Here is a 19,548-nt window from a genome sequence, read left to right on the forward strand (position 1 = left end):
GTAACAAATAAGGTAGAGACATAGTTCAAAAAGACTATAAAAATTGAACAACCTAATGTGTCTCATGTTTTAGACTAAGCATTGTTTTTAAAAAATATATATCCTATGCTGTAACATGGATTGAATAACATTTCATAATCATCAATAGGCTCCTAAAAACCACGCTGTATATTACACACACACACAAATATCCTATAAACCACTTTATTATATGCAAATTTGAATTTGATAAGTAGTTTAAATATATTCACTTATTCAATAAGTGTTTTAATTATAACTATTAAATTTTATCAACACTTAAAAATCATTGAGATTAATTTTCCTTCAAAAATTCAAAACAATTATCACAATCAAAGCATTTCTCACATGTGTTGTCACCGTCAAACATTTGATATTAATTTGGTACTTTTTTAATATTATATGACCAAATTTTTTATAACCTTTCAGTTAAATTAAACAGTTGTTTTAATATCATATAAGTCGGATCATAACCCATTATATACTACTTATTAAGTACAATTCAATATGGGATTTTCACGTCTGATCAAGTGTACTCTACATCCTTACAAGATTAAAAAATAAAAAAGAAAAAACACAGAGAAGAGGGATTAATATGAGATTACCTGTGGGAACAGAGGAATGCCATGAAATGTGGAAATGGGAAGGAGAATGAGATAGCAAAGAGTGGAAGAGAGAGTGGAGCCCAAAGCAGGTACGTACTGTATCCCATTTGAAAACCCAAGCTGATCTTCCCGTGCCCATAAATGAAAGGACAGTACTTGGAGAAGAAGACCTGAGACAAGCCATGTCCCCACCTCCTGTGCTGAACAAGAAGCACGTCAAGGGTTGTCGGAGCTAGTCCCATGAAAGCCTTTCTTTCTGGGTTATAGTAAATCGATTTCCAACCTCTGCTTGAGATCACAAGCCCTGTGACTACGTCTTCCGCAGGAATCCCATATATCAATCCCATCTTCACAAAAAAAAAAAAAAAAAATCATTTGTTTCTTTCATTAATGTGTCACGCATGTATGCATGAACATCTTAAATACTTCAAAGTGCAACTTAAAGAGTTAATCATCTGTAGGTTATGACTTAAAAAAGACATACCTCTCTGCCCCACTGTGTGCCCTTCTCATATGCACAACTGGCAAGAGCTTTTGATGCTTCAATCAGTTCATCAGCTGTTCTTTTATCTTCTGTCTCAAGTTTGGTGTCCCATTTTGCTTTGCGATAATCTTTGAAATGTGTTCCTGAGAGACTCTCTCTTCTATGGAAACACCCAGTTCCACAGTATAGGGTTCCTCCATGTCCACATAAGCCAGCAAGCTCAATCTTAAGCAATTCACACACACACACACAAAGGTTTTAGTCTTTCATGTTTCAAATCGTCAGTGTCAATTATTTTTATCTGTAAAACATGGAAATTGGAATTGCATGCGGCGCATGCACATGGCACTGAAAAGAAGAGTTTAAAGTGTGAGACCAAGTGTTTTAATTAGTTCACCTGAGCGGCCACAGCAAAAGAATTTGAGAGGAAGTCATTCTTAGTGAGATTGTTGAAGCTTTGGGGAAATTGCACATAAGCTATCTGGTGGCCTCTTGTTTCATCCATGAAGAAACACAGTGCTTCTTGGATCGTATCTGAACTACTTGGATACATGTCGCAGTCCAAGTTGAGAATTATAGCTCCATTGCTTATCTCTGATGACACTCTTATCTGCAAATGCACAAGTAATTTAATTTCTGTCTGTAACTATATATAATTAATCATATAGTTCTGTTTTAAAATATCACTGCTTCGTATAAATTATTAGTTACGAGTGCATTCATAGCTCCTGCTTTGAAGTGGTGAGGGACATTGGTCGCTTCTCCCGTGCCACGTATACTAGGGTTGGCAATGGAAATCCGTCATCATCTACAGCATTTGTGTCCCTTCCGTCAATTATAATCTGGGCCAAAAAAAAATAAAAAGTAAAAAAATTATTCATGAACATATGCATGCATGAAACACTACATAGCATATAAGTTTCAACACTTGTTTTTGTCTAAAAAAAGTCAAAGAAAACTAATCATTTGGTCCATTATTTTTAACTCAATTTTAACCTAGTTTTTAAATTATAACTGCTATGTAACCCAATTATTATAGTTTTGACCGATTAAAACTCTGCCTCTAAATTTTAGAACTTAACATATGCAACTCAATCATTGTGATTTTAGGCATTTAAAACATTAGTCTCTAAACTTTAATAATGACTTTATTTTTTATAATTTTATTTTTTAAAATATAGATGCCAACATTTTAAATATGAATTGCAAGAATCAAGGTTTATGAATTGGGTTTTATTTAATCATGCTAAAATTATCAGATTGAGTTTCAATAAATTAAAACTGTAGGAACAAGATGATTAATTTCTCCCATAAGTTATACATATATACATGTACCTGCACGATGGGATGATGGTTCTGCTTTGTGGCTTTGGCATTCCATTCTGAGAATCCTCTGTGTTGGCTCCTCACTGCATCCGGAACCTTTCCTTTTTCTACAACTGAGTCTATCTCACTTTTCATATCTTCGTATAATTTCTGAAAAACCATATTGAACTATTCAGCTTATATAGATACATATGCTCATTGCTTTTGTTAAGTTATATTAACATTAATTACCTTGATGGATGAGAATTTTGGATGATTTTGATGGCTGGCCCCAGAATTCTGGGAAAAGTAAGCCTCAGGAGATCTGGGTTGAATGTTGAATCTTCTGCAGAAAGGAATCCAATGCTTGGAGAAAAGAGAAGCTCTGAGAAGAGCATAGAAAGTGAGCTCAGAACCTCCATCATCAGAGAGATAAACACTGAGCTTATTTGCAGGATAATTGTAAGACATTGCTGATAACAATGTGTTCATCACCATGCTTGGTGGCTCCAACTTTGGATCTGCCGTGCACACAAATATGTCAACTCCTGGTAGCTCCTCTTCACCATATCTGTAAATTCACATGTCCCGGCACAAGTTATTTAATTTATTTACCTTTACGTACGTATAAATTAACACACAATGTATCGTCAACTCACACTATTTATTTTAAAAAAGGGGGGGGGGATATAGTTTTGATCTCTAAAATTGTGATTAAACTTGGGTCAAGGTCGTTGTCCGTTTCATTAAGAAACCAATCCCTCCAATTGCGATCATTCTGGTCATTATAAGTGACACATCATTGGCACACATCAATAACAAGTCATCCATTTCCCTATGTCATGACCTATGAAGTATCAATACTTCAAATACATCACATATCTATATTGGTATTGTATTCGATACTAATACTCTCGATACTTTTTCAATATGTATATCCATAGAGTTTCAAAGCATTATTTTTTTAATTTTAAAAAATTTTATTTTTTAATATGTATTCGATACTTTTAAATTACGAGTTGATAAGCCGATACTTGAGGCTATTTTTTAAAAAATTAAATTTTATTAAATATTATGATATTAATTTTTTTATTTTTGCTATATTTCTATGATTTGCTTTTAAATTCAAAATTATATTTTCATTTAAAAAATAATTTTTAGATATAATAAAGGATAAAATTATTTTTAATTATAAAAATTACAAAAATATAATCTTTTGACATATAAACCCTAAATATGAAACTATTAGCAGAGACTAGACTGCAAGCAATTGGTAAAGACGAAATAAGAGTATAATTAATGATGATATTTTGATCAGTATTTCTATAAAGTACTATATATATATATATTGAGTTGGATATTTTTTTAAATTAAAATTACATTTTTAATGTTTTTATGATTTTTTATGAATATATTTGCACGTATAAAAAACGTATCGTATCTTATATATTTAAAAATAAAAATATTGACATATCCAATACATGTATCAGTATCTGTGCAACATGTGTCATGACTTGGGCATAGTTGATTGTAAATTTAATGATTGATTTCTTAATGAAAAATCACGTGGTCTTTTATTCAAGTCGACCACAATTTTAGAAACTAAAACCTTTTAATGTGTATTGAGTAATGACACAATGAGTTCGCATGTGAATGTGACGTATAATAAGTATTAGATAAAGATGAGTTACATATTACTTTCTTATTAAAAATTTAAGAAATTTTTTTATTGAATTTCACTTTTTAATAAATTAATTACTTGTCTTCAAACTAATATCATCTTTTTATATTTATTTAATTTAATAAAATATTTAAATTTAAAATGAATATAAAATAGTTTATTATCATGTGTACTTTAAAAAAAACACATTAATTATACTTTAAAATACTAAAATTTTAAAATTATCTTATATTTTTTAATATTCAACCCTTTTAAAAAATATTTATTTTTTTTTAATGGATGGAGTATAATATATATGCATTAGTTTTTATCTCAAATCCTTTGCTTACAGAGCATGCAATTTTTGTATAAATTATGTATTTATCATATTATTATTAAAACTCTTAAACTTGTCACGGTTGAGCTTAAAATTTTCATATATTACAAAAGAAAAGGGGAGCATCTAAATCTATATCGATATACAAATCTACTAACCAGGACAGAGGTTGACACCATGTCGATTGGCTCTGTTTTCGCTACAGATAAGAAGATAAGGAGGAACTGATGGACAATTGCACCCATTGAATGAGAGGATTTAAATAATGCTTGGAAACAACATTAATTAATCATGAAAAGTTCCATTTGAGAAAAGGATAAAAATGGAAACATGAAAGTGAGGAGGAGATTTAATTAATTAATTAATTACCTGCGGGAGAGGATGTGTTTGAAGGGGGAGTGATGGAGAATAGTCCAACGAAGAGATTGAGTGAGAATCCAGAACACTCCGAAGCACATCTCCGACCACATCATACACACATGAACCCATCCTCCTCCTCCTCCTCCTCCGGCGGCAAATACCTTCCTTATTCTGTACCCCCATATCATGCATATCCCTTCATACACACACACAATCATGAGTATGTACTATGTACTGTGTAATTATGTTCATGAAGGCGTCATTAATCTAGAAGAAACACAACATTAACGTAAAACGTACCTGCGAAAATTGTGCAAGAAAACACCCTGTAAGCTCCTCTCCATTTTACTTCTTTCGCCTCATATAACATGGAGCCTGTTTCATCATCACATGCTTCCGTCTCTTCTCCTCTGCTTCCCATTCTCATCTCTCTCTCTCTCTCTCTCTCTCTCTCTCTCTATGTCAATGTGTTGTCTGTTAATCTATCTTTCTACTTATCTCAGCTCTTTCTCTGTATTTACATGTATGATATATCTCATTTCTGGTCTGCGTACGTTAATGTGACAGTTTCACGTGGAGAGAGAATAGTGATGTCCTGGTGGCTCACGACACTGAGCGGTCAAGTGACTCCTTGATTGCTCGGTAGCCAAATGGATTCCGTAAGCGCACTCAAACACTAAGTGACAGTATTTAAATCGTTAAACTTCATGTCAGTACTTTTAAATTTATATTTCACTTAATATTAATAAATATATAATTTTTAATTATTTAAATTATTTTTAAATTTAATTTAAATTTAAAATAATTTAACGATTTCTTCTTTGTTTTCCTTTCGTTTTCTTTATTTTAACTTTAAAAGTATTGACAGATATTATCGAGGAAGAGATGTTTTGAATCAATTAATGAAATTCATTTTTCAAAAATTTCATCAGAAAAAAAAGGGAAATGGAGTTTTTTTGAAACATCGAAAAAAGTTTTCTATTTTGTCATTTATACGAATAAAAATCTTATGATTATTAAGCACTCAACAGAACCCCCTCTTTCTTCGCTTTGACGAGAGGTAGTCCTGTTGAGTGCTTACGCTTTCATTTCGAAAACTCAGTTCAGCCGATTACTCGATTACTACAGGGATGAACCCAATCCAGAATATGAACCATAAAATATACATGTATTTAGATTTAAATTTATATTTAAATCGTTAAACTCATAATGCAATTATTATTTTTAATTATTTAAATTATTTTTAAAAAATTATTGATTTTTAAATTAAATTATCTTGTACCCTTAATTTTGGATCTTGGCTCTACCACCAGGTTAAGTGTTACAGTAATCAAATATACTGTATTTTAAAAAATAAAATGAGATCAGTTTTAAGATGTTTTATTTTTTTATTTTGAAAATAAAAAATAAAAAAGTAATTAAAATTAAAATAGTTATTCAAACAATTTTGTATATTTTATTTTTAAAAATAGAAACCAAATTATCGTCTCCGAGCCTTAAATCTCCTATATTTTGTATTGTTGTTATTATTGCATGATTATGTATCTTTTCCACGGATTAATTGGCCTAGACTAACCAATAATCCTCCAATTCAATATGGACTTTTAACAACGCAATTTAATATGAACGATGATTCTTTGGGCGTTGGACAATTACATCTTTGTCTTAGCAGATCCCAATTTGGATCTCTCCTTATTTTCAAGGAAAAAAAAGGAACTTTTTAATATATATATATATATATATATATATGTAATTTCAAATCTGGACTGAAATATTTATAACTTTAAAAGACATATTTTACAAATCGTGAATAATACAATTTATCTTTCAAATTAAGTACATTACAAGTAGTTTATAAAATTAAATCTCCTCTGCATTATATAAAATTTGAAAAGTGGGTGATGATATTATTCAATTAGTTTTTATCAAAAAAATTACAATGAATAAAATTTATTTTTTATACTATTATTAATCTCTAATATTATTGAGTCATATTCAAGCATTGTCAAGTTATATATAAATATAATTAATCATTATCGTTTGAAAGGAAAAAAAAAACCAAATATTTATATATAGTTATGAAACTTTAAATATTTTTTGATAAAAATTAAATTTTAAAAATTAAATCAACAATTGCAACCAATTCAAGGGACGGTACAATTTATCATTCCTTTTAAAAACCCAAAAACTTGATTAAAATAATTTATAGCTATAATATAGTGGCAGCGTGGAATTTGGTACGAAACCAAACCTTCCAAAAGCAGTTAGGTCCATCTAATCTTCACATGCAAAACATCGATCATTAGATGCACTTAATTATTGGATCCAAAAAATATTTTTTTATTTTTTAATTAAAAAACAGCTCACGTGGCTTAAAACAATCATCACCGTCGATATTTACACGTATGTAGAGAGAAGGCGAGAAAATCTCATCAGGCATCATGACTATTTATACTAAGAGATATTAAATTTTGTTACTTTTAAACTTAGCCTTTTCTTCCCCCGATACTTAGAGGTGGCCCGTAGATGAAAATTATAAATTATGCCTTCAAAGATTTTAATTAGCTTGATTTTCTAAATAATTTCAGTTGCTACCCTCATAAAAAAATCACTCGCTTTCTTTAAAAAAAAAAATCCACTCCTCTTCCTAAAACTTACTTGAACCGGAAACTTATATGTATATAATAATTTTAAATAAAAAATAGTTATAATAAAATTTATTTAAAAATAATAAAATTAAAGAAATTATTATTTTATAGTATTTATAAAAATTTTGGTTGCACAAAAAACTTATTATTTTTATATTATTATAATTTTATGTTTTATAAATTATAACTTGATATTTAATTTAATAAATTTTATATTTATAGTAATTTAAAAATATTGAAGATTATATTTTTAAAAAATATTGATATTTATTTTAAAAATAAATTTTGCCTCAACTGATTAATTTCCCAGTGTTCGTCTCCAAATATCAGTCATACACCCCCCCGTTTAAAAATATGAGGCATTTTTTAGGAGTTAGATGTTAAAAAATGTAAGACATTTTTAATCTTTTGAGATATAATTATTGCCTTTTTTAAAAAAGTACCTCTATTATTAATGACTTTATATTTATTGTAGGGTGTTTAATAGGGATAAATTTAAAAAATAAAGTTAATTAAAAAATAAATAATTACTTTATTAAAGATAAAATTTAATTAAAAATATTTTATTTTTAAATGAAAAGAGCAGGGAGAAAAGCACTTTCAAATTGGCTCCGGCATTGTGGCCAAAAAGGGGAAAAATGATTTATTCAAGGTACCAAACCCTGATTGGTTATTAAATTAATTAAGACATTAATTTTAAAATTAATAGTTAAAATTTTACTTAAATTGTGATCAAATCGATCTTTTTTTTTTTTGTTACAATAATAACTTGACCTGAATTTTTATATTAAGTTTCTATTACTATAATTCGTGCCAAACTTTGTACGCAAGACAACGCGTCGTTTTCATTTAGACAAAAAGTGTTTTAATTTTTTTTTTTTAAAAAAGCAAAGAACAACTTGATAATTATTGGGGTGAGGAGGATGGCGGCCGATGAAAAAGTTCTCAGCACCCTAGAATTTGAATGCTTCTTTTTCCTCCACGTGGCTGGTTCCATGTATCCTGCTTCAGTGCTTCTCATCATCAACAGCAAGGGTATTTTTTTTATTTATAGAATGGATCATGGAAGGACAAAAATAACCCTACCACTGCTACAAATGCTAGCTTTACCAGAATAATGATTTTTTTTTTTGGCGAGTGGAAATGATCCTGAAATTTGCATGGCAGATCCCAATTAGAATTGCCATCATCCCAACTATCTGCCATGGGCAATTTGTATGCTGATGTAACAGTACATGATCCGTCACTAGTGAGATGTCATTGACTTTGGCTTTAGTTTTTCAAATTCAGAAAGGAAAAAAGGAGTGGATGACAAATGGCAAAGGGAGCCAAGGTCTCCAATCCAATCTTTCCAAAAATCGAACCATATTACCATTTCCAAGGTCCCATTTGGTTGTAATTTTGAGGACATTCCATGTACTAGCCAAGCTCCTTCGCGCTCCCTCCATCCTATAAAGTATTTTTTAAAAAATTTATTTTATTTTTAAATAGAAAAAGTGACAATAATATTTTTAAATAATTAAATAATTTTATTTTTATTGTAAGAAATAAAATAGATCATCAATTATATATTTTTCTACCATCATTATGATATTATTAAGAGTAAAATTAAAAATTATTATATTTTTATGTGAGTTTAATTAAATAATAAATTTTTATTAATATGTGAGATTTAATTAAAAATATTTTATATATAAAAACGTACAGAGTAAGTGTGATCTGGAGCCATTTTTTGAATGATGAAAGTACATTTGTATGCCATTTTCTTGCACATTTTCCCCAAAGAATTCTCAGCCAAAGTTGGACCGGCCGTCCAGAATAATGAATTTAATCAACTAACACATGCATGCAAACACATTTCCTTCCTTTCTTGAAAAAAAAAAAAAGTTAAAAACACAAATCCTTCTTTTTTGGTAAAAAATGTTGCAAGCATAATTTTTTTTCCATTTGATCGCTCAATAATTTGAAAAGCTTAAATATATTATCATCATCCATTCAAACTAATTTTAAAACCTTAATTGTGTGAAATTGTGTCATTATCAATGACAATCCATAATTACATCAGAAATACTTTTGACATTTTTTTTTAATGTGATTGTATATGCCATGATTTAAACTCCAAATTTTAGGATAAATTGATTTAACGTTTGCAACCAATCAAACGAAAGTGAGTTGTAAAATTTAAAAGTGAGTGGCCAAGCCACCTAATTTGATCATAACTTTGCACTCATAAAAGTAATTTCGATCGCCTCATAAATGATTTCATATGAAATAATCAATATTGAAAATGAGCCTTTTTATTTTTATTTTTTATAGAACACATACCAAAACAACAGCTCACTTTTATAGAACACACATGAATTATCTTAGCTTTCAAGTTGATTAGTATTCAAAGGACAATAAACGTTGCCCAGTGACGACACCACCTTCTTATGGCCAAGTTTAGGATTCTAGTCTTGCATTGACATTATACATTCGTTACGCGAGATGATTCTCCGGACATAAGATCCTTACTTAACCTAACGAACATTGACTTAATAAAATGGGCTAATTTCTTATAGTATGGTGAACCAAAATTCGAACCATCGTTGAAAAAAGTACTTATATGTAGTGCTCAGCTATCCATCCAACATGTCTGCCTTCTATAGAAGGCTGCGGTAAAAAAATTCTTAAAACTCTTTTTTTTTTTTTAACCAAAGGAGTCGATTTGGTTCAAGATCATGGCATGGGCCCAAATAATTCAAGCCCTCGAACATATATTAATGGGCCAATGTTCAATGCAGCCCAAATCAGGAAACCAAATATTGCCACTTGCCAGTACCATCCCCATTCCCCACGCACCCTAAATTTGTTCGGCAGATCTCTTGTCCCTACAATATCTTTTTGATTATTTCAAATTTAAAGAATAATTTTTAATTTATAAATTGTCATTATGTATATTTTATAATAAGTTCCCATCAGATTTTGTTTAGCTCACCATCAAATTAACCATCATGTATCACATTTTTTTGGAAGAAATGTTTTCTTAAAATTATTGTAAAAATTAAGCAATTCACCATTAATGAGACGAAATAGTCCACAAGCACTAGAATATTATCAATTTTTTTCTTATACGTAAAACTCTGATGAATCACATATAAATATACCGATGATGAATTTTTTTGTTACTGGTAATGGTATTTTTATTTAAACATCATAATTTTTTCAATGTTTTTCTCCTGATACACGGTCGGTTCGAGATGAAATATGTACTGCACGAATAGTTTTTTCCGTTTTTCGAGTGAAGCTATAATAATAATTCAATTTCTTAATATTGCAATCGCCATTCATCCCTTTACGTGTTTGTTCATCTTTAGAAGCCTCAAAATGTTATTTGCCTTCTCTTTTTCATTCTCAAGAAAATAATATGCACATGAAATGATGAGTATATAATAATAATGAAGAAAGAATGTACGTAGAAATCAATGTTGCACACAAAAAATTTAAGGGATGTTTGGTTAGAGAAGAGGGAAGGAATTTTGCCCCCATCCTTTTGTTTGATTTGAAAATTGGAAGGGAGGGGTAAAAATTTTCATACCTTAACCAATATATCTTTTGTGATAAATTAAAAAAATGCAAATACACTTCTCTAATATTTTAACACTGATAAAATAAACGTAAAATTAGTTATATATAATTATTTTTTCTTCCTTTTCCTCCTAAACCGAATAAAATAACATTAAATTCTTTCTTCAAATCAAACACACTCTAAGACGTCAAAGTGAGACTTTGGTTGGAAAAGCAATAATTTTCTTTCCTTTTTTTTTGGATAAAATAGTGAATTTGGGAAAAACAATTTATTATTGGGCTCTTCATCAGAGAAGACCATGGATTAAGATTTCTTTTGTCCCAAAAAAGAAAGGGAAGAAATTAACCTGGTTGATGAAAATTGTGATCTTGGTGCTTTTTACGTTTATTTTTCTCCTACTGAAAAATTTTAGTGATTTTGAAGGGTTTAGAATGTAGAATATAAATTTTTAAATTGAGCAGTGTCTTTTAATTAGAGACAGTATTATTTAAAATGCCATTGGGTATTAAACATTTACACCTCTTCTTTGAGGTAGAAAATGCATTTATATGAAAAAAGGTTATACATAGTTTATTGCTGTATTTTGACTTTTTCTTGTTTTCTCTTTATACGACTATGTCACAGCCTTTTGTTCTTATATTTTTAGATAAAAGACCTTTACGACCACAAAGAACTTTGGAACGAAGCTGGTATTCTTGATCGAGGAAAGGAGAGTTCAAGGTTCAGCGACTTGTTTAAGCTTGTCCTCCCTCGAATGGTGTTTATATTTATAAAAGTCGAGAAAAAGAAAATGTTTTTGGATTAACATCAATTTAAATCTTAAACTATAAATTTAAAAAAATAATTTATTAAAAATTATTTGGATGTTCATCCTCGATTAAATGATCGCTAAAAAAATAAAAATTTATAAAAAGAACTAAATATTTTTATGATAAATAAAGAGATAGAGAAAAAAATATTTGAAGAGGAATATATTGTGAAAATATATTTTAGATTTTTCCTAATATAGAATGATATTGTGATGAAATTCCATTACGTTAAAGAATAAATAGAAAAAAAATATGAAAGTGTGTTTATAGCAAAAATTATGTTATGCTCCTCCTATTACTGTCATTGATTACCTATCAAAACTCCACCTAACAAGAACAAAAATAATTAATTCGACACTGTCTCATTCATACCTACTATAATTTTTATCAAAAATTTCTTTACTCGTTATTACAATTTATAATCTTCTTTTATATAGTTTCATCATCATCATTATTATTTATCTTTTTTTAATTCCTCATTCTTGTATTCTAGAAAATTGTAACATTGTTAGGATCAATATACAATTTAAATCCTAAATTTTTTAAAAAGTGCATTTTGAATCCTTAGGAAATGTCTATCAAATTGGAATTTAAAGTGCAATTTTCTTCAAATGAATTTGACGGACGTTTGTTGAAAGTTAACAGTAGGGATAAAATTATCTCAATTTAATTGTTTAAGATGCAAAATATATCTTTTTAAAATTTAAAATTTAAATTATCCCTGGACCTATAGTTTAGAGTGCAAATTAATATTTAACTCAATTATTTTTTTATTACAATTTTTTCTTTTATTTTATTAAATTGGTGTGAGAAAATGTATTATTAAAATATGTGTCTGATTAAGAGGAGGTGATATTTGAAACTTATAAAATTAATAAATTTTAAGATTTTTTTATTTTAATAAAACATATTAAAAATAATTTATAAATTAGATCGAATTAATATTTTTTGATATACGATCGATAAAGATATGGTAGCTAATTTTTTCCATCTTGCCCCCTCTTCAACATTGAGCACAGACATGGTAATTAAATTTAATAAATGAAAAATTAAAAAGATATACAATTTTTTTTTACAAATTTGAAAATATCGACCACCACTTCTTAATAATTATTCTCAGTTAACTTTAGCCCGCAAGATGAGTCACGAGAGGGAGCATATACCTAAGCCAGGTGAGACTCAGCTTGACATAAACCTAGGCTTTGAGATGAACACAATATGCCAGACAACACCAACCTTAAAAGTCGCCTTGTGTTACTCTCTTCATCTCAACTTATAAAATAATTTAAAAAAAATTTATTATCATAAAATATATAAGAGTTTTTAAAAAGATAAAGTTTCATTAATAATATTTTATTATATTATCATCCAAGTAGGGAGAAAATTGAAATAATATTACAAGGTAATGGATATTCTTAAGAGTTTACAGTGTTACTTTAAAAAAATAAATTTATAAAGTATTATTATTATGTTTTATTGATATGTATAATTATTGTCTTTAGTTTTTTATAATTTAAGATGGAGATAATATAATAAAAATTTCTTCTAATTTTACACCATCACAATTTTTCTATGAATAGAATGGAGCGTTGTATACAAGAGAAATTGTATTTTTGTTTTTATATGTTAAAGAATTTGCCACTTGTTGTTTTATTTTTATTTATAAGCAAAATTATATATATTAATAAGCATTTATTATAATTTTTGTAAATTGCCCTTTATAAACTTATGACTTTCATTCAAGAGAAACAAAATGTAGCATTGTTTTGATTAAATACAAAGGTATTTTGGTCTATTTTTTTATTTACAAAACATAATTATTATAGTTAATCAATTTTTTTAAACTGTGTAATACAATTTATTTCTTCATATAAAAACAGAAAAAGGAAAATATGCATATTATAAATGATTATTTATATCATGGACGTCCATAGGATATGACGGGACTGTGACACTCTTGTCCCATGTCCTGTCCTCAAAAAGTAATTGAGATTGAATTTTTATTTTCATATCTTGTCTCGTCTTAAAAGTCATCCTATATTATTAAGAATCGAGACGTTCTACCATCCTGATGAAGCTAACAATATGAAAGAAATGCATGGATAAAAATATTTATTAAAAGTTTAAACAACATAATTTATAAAGTTTAAAATTAAAATAACATGAGTATATAATGATAACAATTTAAAGTTAATTATTGAATTACATAAATCACAATTACAAGTATATAACTTAAAGTCAAGATTACATAAGACATAACACATTATGATAGCAATTACAGGTGATCTTTGATTATAGGAGCAACAATAACAGACAAGTCAAGCACAACATCAAGCTACTATTCTTCTTCTTTAATTGAAATATGTTAAGCTGGTAATTCTTTTGAAGATAAAACAAAAAATACGATATAAATAAAAATTATTAAAATATATATATGAGAAATAAATTATATTAGTATAATTAATATATTGTAAAGAAAGAGATTATCTTGTATTGCTTACTCTGTGTCATTAAAATTATTAATATAAAAATTTTTTAGTTTTAGATAGGAATTGCACACATTAAAATCATAATTAATATAAATATAAATTACATTAATATAATATCATTAATGTATTTTTTAAATAACAAAATAACACACACACATATATATATAATATTTAAGATGAGATAGGTTGTCTTAAGGCCAATCACGTCTTCTATCTGTCTCTTCCCATTCCATAGAGTTTCATCTCCATTTTTTTAGATCCAGAAAGACCTATTTTAATATAATTGGGATGAAATTGAACTGATTGGAACGGGCTAAAGGTTGAACAATCCAAATTTATGCGCAGGACACAAGTGAGTAATAATTTGAGCCCCTTTTTGGTGGTGGTAATGAGAAACCTTTCAAGAAGTTTGGCTTGGTGTGCACTGTGCACGATATTTTCAACAAGTAATAATGCAAAAAACAGATTGAAAGGAAAAAAAAAAAAAAGAGCCGAAAAAAATAGCTGTGCCAGATTGTTGACAAGCATAGTATAGTCCAACTTTGTAAGTTAACCGTACGTGAAATATATATACACGTATACATATAAAGTAATTAGCAATTAATAGCTGTCCATTTCACAAACCAATCCATGTGGTGGTCAAACAGCTTTTGTCTAAAATCCACTCGTCCCAGGTCAAAAAAAAAAAAATGCCACCTCATCACTCCCAAATATAGATAAAGATTTATATCTACCATGCTAGTCTGCGTTCTTCTATTCTTTTTCCTCCTAAAACAATTAACACAAAACTAGAAAAATTTCTTCTACACGTGCAAAAATTAATCCTTTTACGTTGATGATTATCACATATATTCTATATTTTGGGTTTTGATAAAGACTGAAACCATTAAAAATAATAAAATTATAGAGACTAAAAATATTAAAAAAATTATAGAGATTAAAAGAAAAATCCAATTAAACTATAGGGAGTGATGATTTTGTTTTTCCTATATTCTATCTTATCCCAGTGTTATGACAGTGTACAAGAAAATTATGAAATATAAAACAAATTAATAAAAATAAAATTTTGTTGAATGTACTCTTTCAGTATTATATTTCTTGTCTTATTGTTCTCTAATTTTAATTTTTAATGTTATAGTAAATGAAGCGTATTCTTAAAAAAATTATTTTATTTTTTAAAAGTAAGATTGTATATTATATTTAATAAATTTTATTCATGCGTATAATTTCATCAAATTTTACCTTATAAATTGGGGCAAAGAAAATATTTAATAATTTATTAAATAATAAATGATTTTCCCACACACGCACATATTAATTTAAACATTAAATAAAAGTAAAGGAAAGGGACACTGCCATCGACGGGAAGACGATGGTGCTGTCTTCCTCCCACACTTTCGTTTTCCTTTATCTGCTCTGCCTCGTCGCTGTCATCGGCCTGTGTTTACTTTGACAGTGCTACTGCTGACGCGGCACATAGTCGCTCTTCCGACTTTTTCTCACACTGCTATCCCTGTTGGGTCGGATTCGGTTTCCGTGCTCCGTGGTGCACAGCACCAGAGAAAACGGTATAGTTTCAGGATTTTTTGTCCTTTTTTTTTAGATCACAAAATTATTATTATAACAATAAAATAAATGTTATAAAGTTATTATAATATTAAATAAAGTTCTTTTTTGACTCAAGTACATATAATTTTAATCTCAATAATTTAAAAAATATTAAAAAAATTAGGAAAAATGACCTAAACAATACAGAACAAAAATTTAATTTAACAAAATGATCTAATTTTTACAATATCATAAATTAATATTTAAATTTTTATTAAAAAAATATTTACATTTAATGTTTAGTTATTTTTTTTAAATAAAATTGTCTCTCATATAGGAACATCTCGTATAGTCAATAAAATTTAAAAAATGTTTTATATTATATTTTAATTTTTTAATATAGTTTGAATTGTTAAGGTCAAAGTTTATGTAATAATTTGGCTTTTAAAAAATAATAACAATAATTTTATAATATTTATTTACTATAATAATAATAATAATTTTGTGATTTTAAAGAAAGAAAAAGAATAAAAAAAACGTTGTTGAAACTACAACGTTTCGGGGTGCTGAGCACGACGGTGCCCATCCTACCGAATCCCTGTTTCCCTCCGACACTTTCCTCAGTCTGCATTCCCGCTCCTTCGCATCGTACTTTAGGTTATATACGAAACTTAAATAGAAATATTCAAGGACAGTATTGTCCAAATACCACATCGTCTTAAATCATCAATTGAACAGGACAAAGCTTTTTTTCTCTCTCCGGGAACTGGCTTGCTGATAGAAAATTTGTCCTCAACAGCTTTCGCGTTTTCAAAGTTTAAACTTTAAGCCCATCTCTCGCAGGCTCTCTTTCTCTCTCTTGTTCTCTCCGTAGGCGTTTCAAGAATTTTACGCCTAAAATTCGCTGTACGATTCAATTCCAAAGATTTTCTAGTATCTTGGTATTTTAAGGTGCTGGTTTCGAGGCTTGAAAGGAGATTCTTTTTTGGCTTTTTTTTTGGCCCACGAAAATTTACGAGTGGATGTCCTGTTCGGTTTCTTGGTTTGGTCGGTATTTTGGGTATCGAGGAAAGTAAAGATCCTTGACGGGTTTTTGAAGTCGCTGCTGATGGACGATTGGAGGGGTGATGACTGTTCCTGGTGGCTTTCTGATTTTGACGTTCATAGTTTTAGGGTTTATCATCGGTTTGTCTTCTTGAGGTTTTCTTAGGTTGTTGGGATTAAGCTATTTTCAGGTCTGTTTATCTTCCCAGCAATATTTTTTTGGAGCTGAATATTTGCCACTTTTTGCTTGCTTGCTGATCATTATAATTTTTTTTTTTTGGCTTTCCTGCATTGCTTCTGTCATTTTCAGGCCGTTTGATGAGCTTGTTTATGCCCCGAGCGACTTCATGTGGTATTAGTCTCCATTCTGCAGTTTTGTAAGTGTTGGAAAATTCTATGGAAAACTGGAAATAAAGTCCATCTTTTTTAATTATTTGGCGTTCTTTCATAGTTTAAGCTTTTTTCGTTCGGAATTGAGATCGAGAGTGGATAGCATCTGGGTCTTGTTAGCGAAAACCGCAACCAATGGGATTGTTTCCAGCATCAAGTTCTTTTTTAACCTTATTATTTTGGTTTAAGTAATATCTGTATAAGATCAATTTAAATTTAAATTTCATTTACAGAATAAGAATTACTTGCATATTTGACAATTGGCGTTATACCTGAAGTCAACCCTTATCTTTCTATCTGTGGGTCTTTTATTTTTGACAATCTGCCTGCGCGTCTTTGTTACAAAGCTCTGGTGAAAATATGAGGCCTAAAGTGTAATTCTGTAGATTCTGTTGCTAATGATGTAAAAGCACAAAAACTATGCAACAACCAACATTCTCAGAAATAATGTCTTTTAAATGGGTGCACTTTGTATGCAGTTAAGGCTAAGTGCTGAAATATGATTAAATTTTTTGGTGGATGGATGTATTGATGGAATTAATGTGCGGCTTAATTCTAGAAGTCGCTCATTTGGAAGGAATAAATTTGTTTTTAAACATTTTACTTGATAACGTTTATTATGGAATCCTGGAGACAAACAAGAACTTTATCAATACTAAGTTGATGATAAATAGAATAACTTTGAAAAGGAAGATCAATGTTTCATGAACCAGAGGCTGGTGATGCTGTGAATTCAGTAGAGTCACACCTACCTCGACACTACACACGAATAAGAGCTGGTTCTATGCTCTTAGCTGTGGGAGAATACTTGCAAAGCCTAGAAATTTTCAAGAGAGAAACAGGGCTATTGATGATCCTATTAGTCTTAATCCTAATCCTTGATTTGAAAGGAGAACTAAAGATAGAACAAGAATCTTTGCACGTGCAGCACACATAGGCTTCTTTCTTTAGCAGACCATTTACAAGATTAATCCAAAGTTGGATGTTTATCCATGGTGATTGCTGCGATGCCAACCTTGCTCATGCATCTTAGGCAGGCAGCTTACGGCTTTTTTTTATTTATTTATCTTTTTTTGGGTTTTTAAACCTTTAGAAAAAGGAGGAAAGAGGGAGGGGGATAGAATGCTAGCAACTGTCTTTGGCATGTGAACTTCTATATTTAGATTTCATTCTTTACAATTTCAATTATAATCAATGTTTCAATTTTTTTTTCTTGTAATAGGTTTTGATTGATTGGTTTCCAAGTCTGATATTTGCATAGAACACACTATGGTGGCAAAAAATCGGCAGAATGCTCCTAATTCTCCGAGTCCAAAACCAGAGGTTGGAGAGATTGATACAAGTCCACCTTTTCAGTCTGTTAAAGATGCTGTCACTCTATTTGGTGAAGGAGCTTTATCTGGGGAAAAACCTGCAATTAGAAAGGCAAAAGCTTATCTGCTGAGGTAATATCAGTTTTGTAGTTGTATGACTCATAATATAAAACTCTCGTGAGAATATCCCATGCCGTTAGATCATATCTGTTATGAAATTGTAAAACTATTTCTGAAAATCGCATGTTATGTAATATTTTCCTGTAAATATATAATGATGGTCTTAATGATAGTAAGTACTGTCCTGGAATTGGTCTGTAAGTTCTGAGTCCAATACTGTGATCCTACTCTGTATTGTGATGGAAATGTTGGAGGAATTTTTTAATGTGAAAATAATTTGGAAACACACAAAGTTTATAACAACCGTATCTCTTGAAGTTGTTCAAACCATTCACTGTTTGATTGGTCAAATTAGGTCTTTAAATATTTGCACTTTATTAATAAAATTAACCTTCACTTCGATGTAGGACTAGGTTAGTTTAATTCTTCCCTGTCTTTGGAGACATCTGTATTATAGTCCATAGCAGATTTTATTGTGCTCTGCTTGGAAAGTCCCTTGTGCATGTGGTGAATCTTAACAGAGGTTTTCTTTTATTATATGCTTCACTATGTTCTCCACGTCCTAGAGCTGAATTTGATTCTATATCCAATATTATGTAATTCTCCCCGGGTGCCCCCTTTCATATATATATATATATAGAGAGAGAGAGAGAGAGAGAGAGAGAGAATCAGGCTTGTATTCGTGCTACAAAAAAGGGGGCTTTTATCCAACAAATGCAAGGCATACAAATTTCTGCCATACTCTAATATTGCCTTCCTTAGCCAAAGCTGATTTTCTTTTTTGCTAAGGTGGTATTCCTTCAAACGTATCAAAAGTATAGCCAGTTTTTGAGCACGGTTATTCAATAAG

The 19,548-nt window shown here is 29.4% G+C and overlaps 1 protein-coding gene across 1 annotated transcript; it reads right to left on the reverse strand.

The window, feature by feature from the left end:
* Positions 1-623: 623 nt before the first annotated feature.
* LOC129301542 (cellulose synthase-like protein E6) lies at positions 624-4,961 on the reverse strand (the record flags this gene model as incomplete). The annotated part of the gene is given in 9 exon segments (XM_054940105.1): positions 624-685; positions 688-970; positions 1,108-1,332; positions 1,505-1,717; positions 1,819-1,856; positions 1,859-1,949; positions 2,443-2,583; positions 2,665-2,983; positions 4,779-4,961. Coding segments are annotated over 9 exon segments (1,551 nt in total), but the record flags the coding sequence as incomplete, so codon positions are not given.
* Positions 4,962-19,548: the final 14,587 nt, after the last annotated feature.

Source organism: Prosopis cineraria, unplaced genomic scaffold, assembly GCF_029017545.1.
Source record: "Prosopis cineraria cultivar Desert tree isolate PC_DT_omini unplaced genomic scaffold, ASM2901754v1 PC2190, whole genome shotgun sequence".
Classification (NCBI taxonomy): Eukaryota; Viridiplantae; Streptophyta; class Magnoliopsida; order Fabales; family Fabaceae; genus Prosopis; species Prosopis cineraria.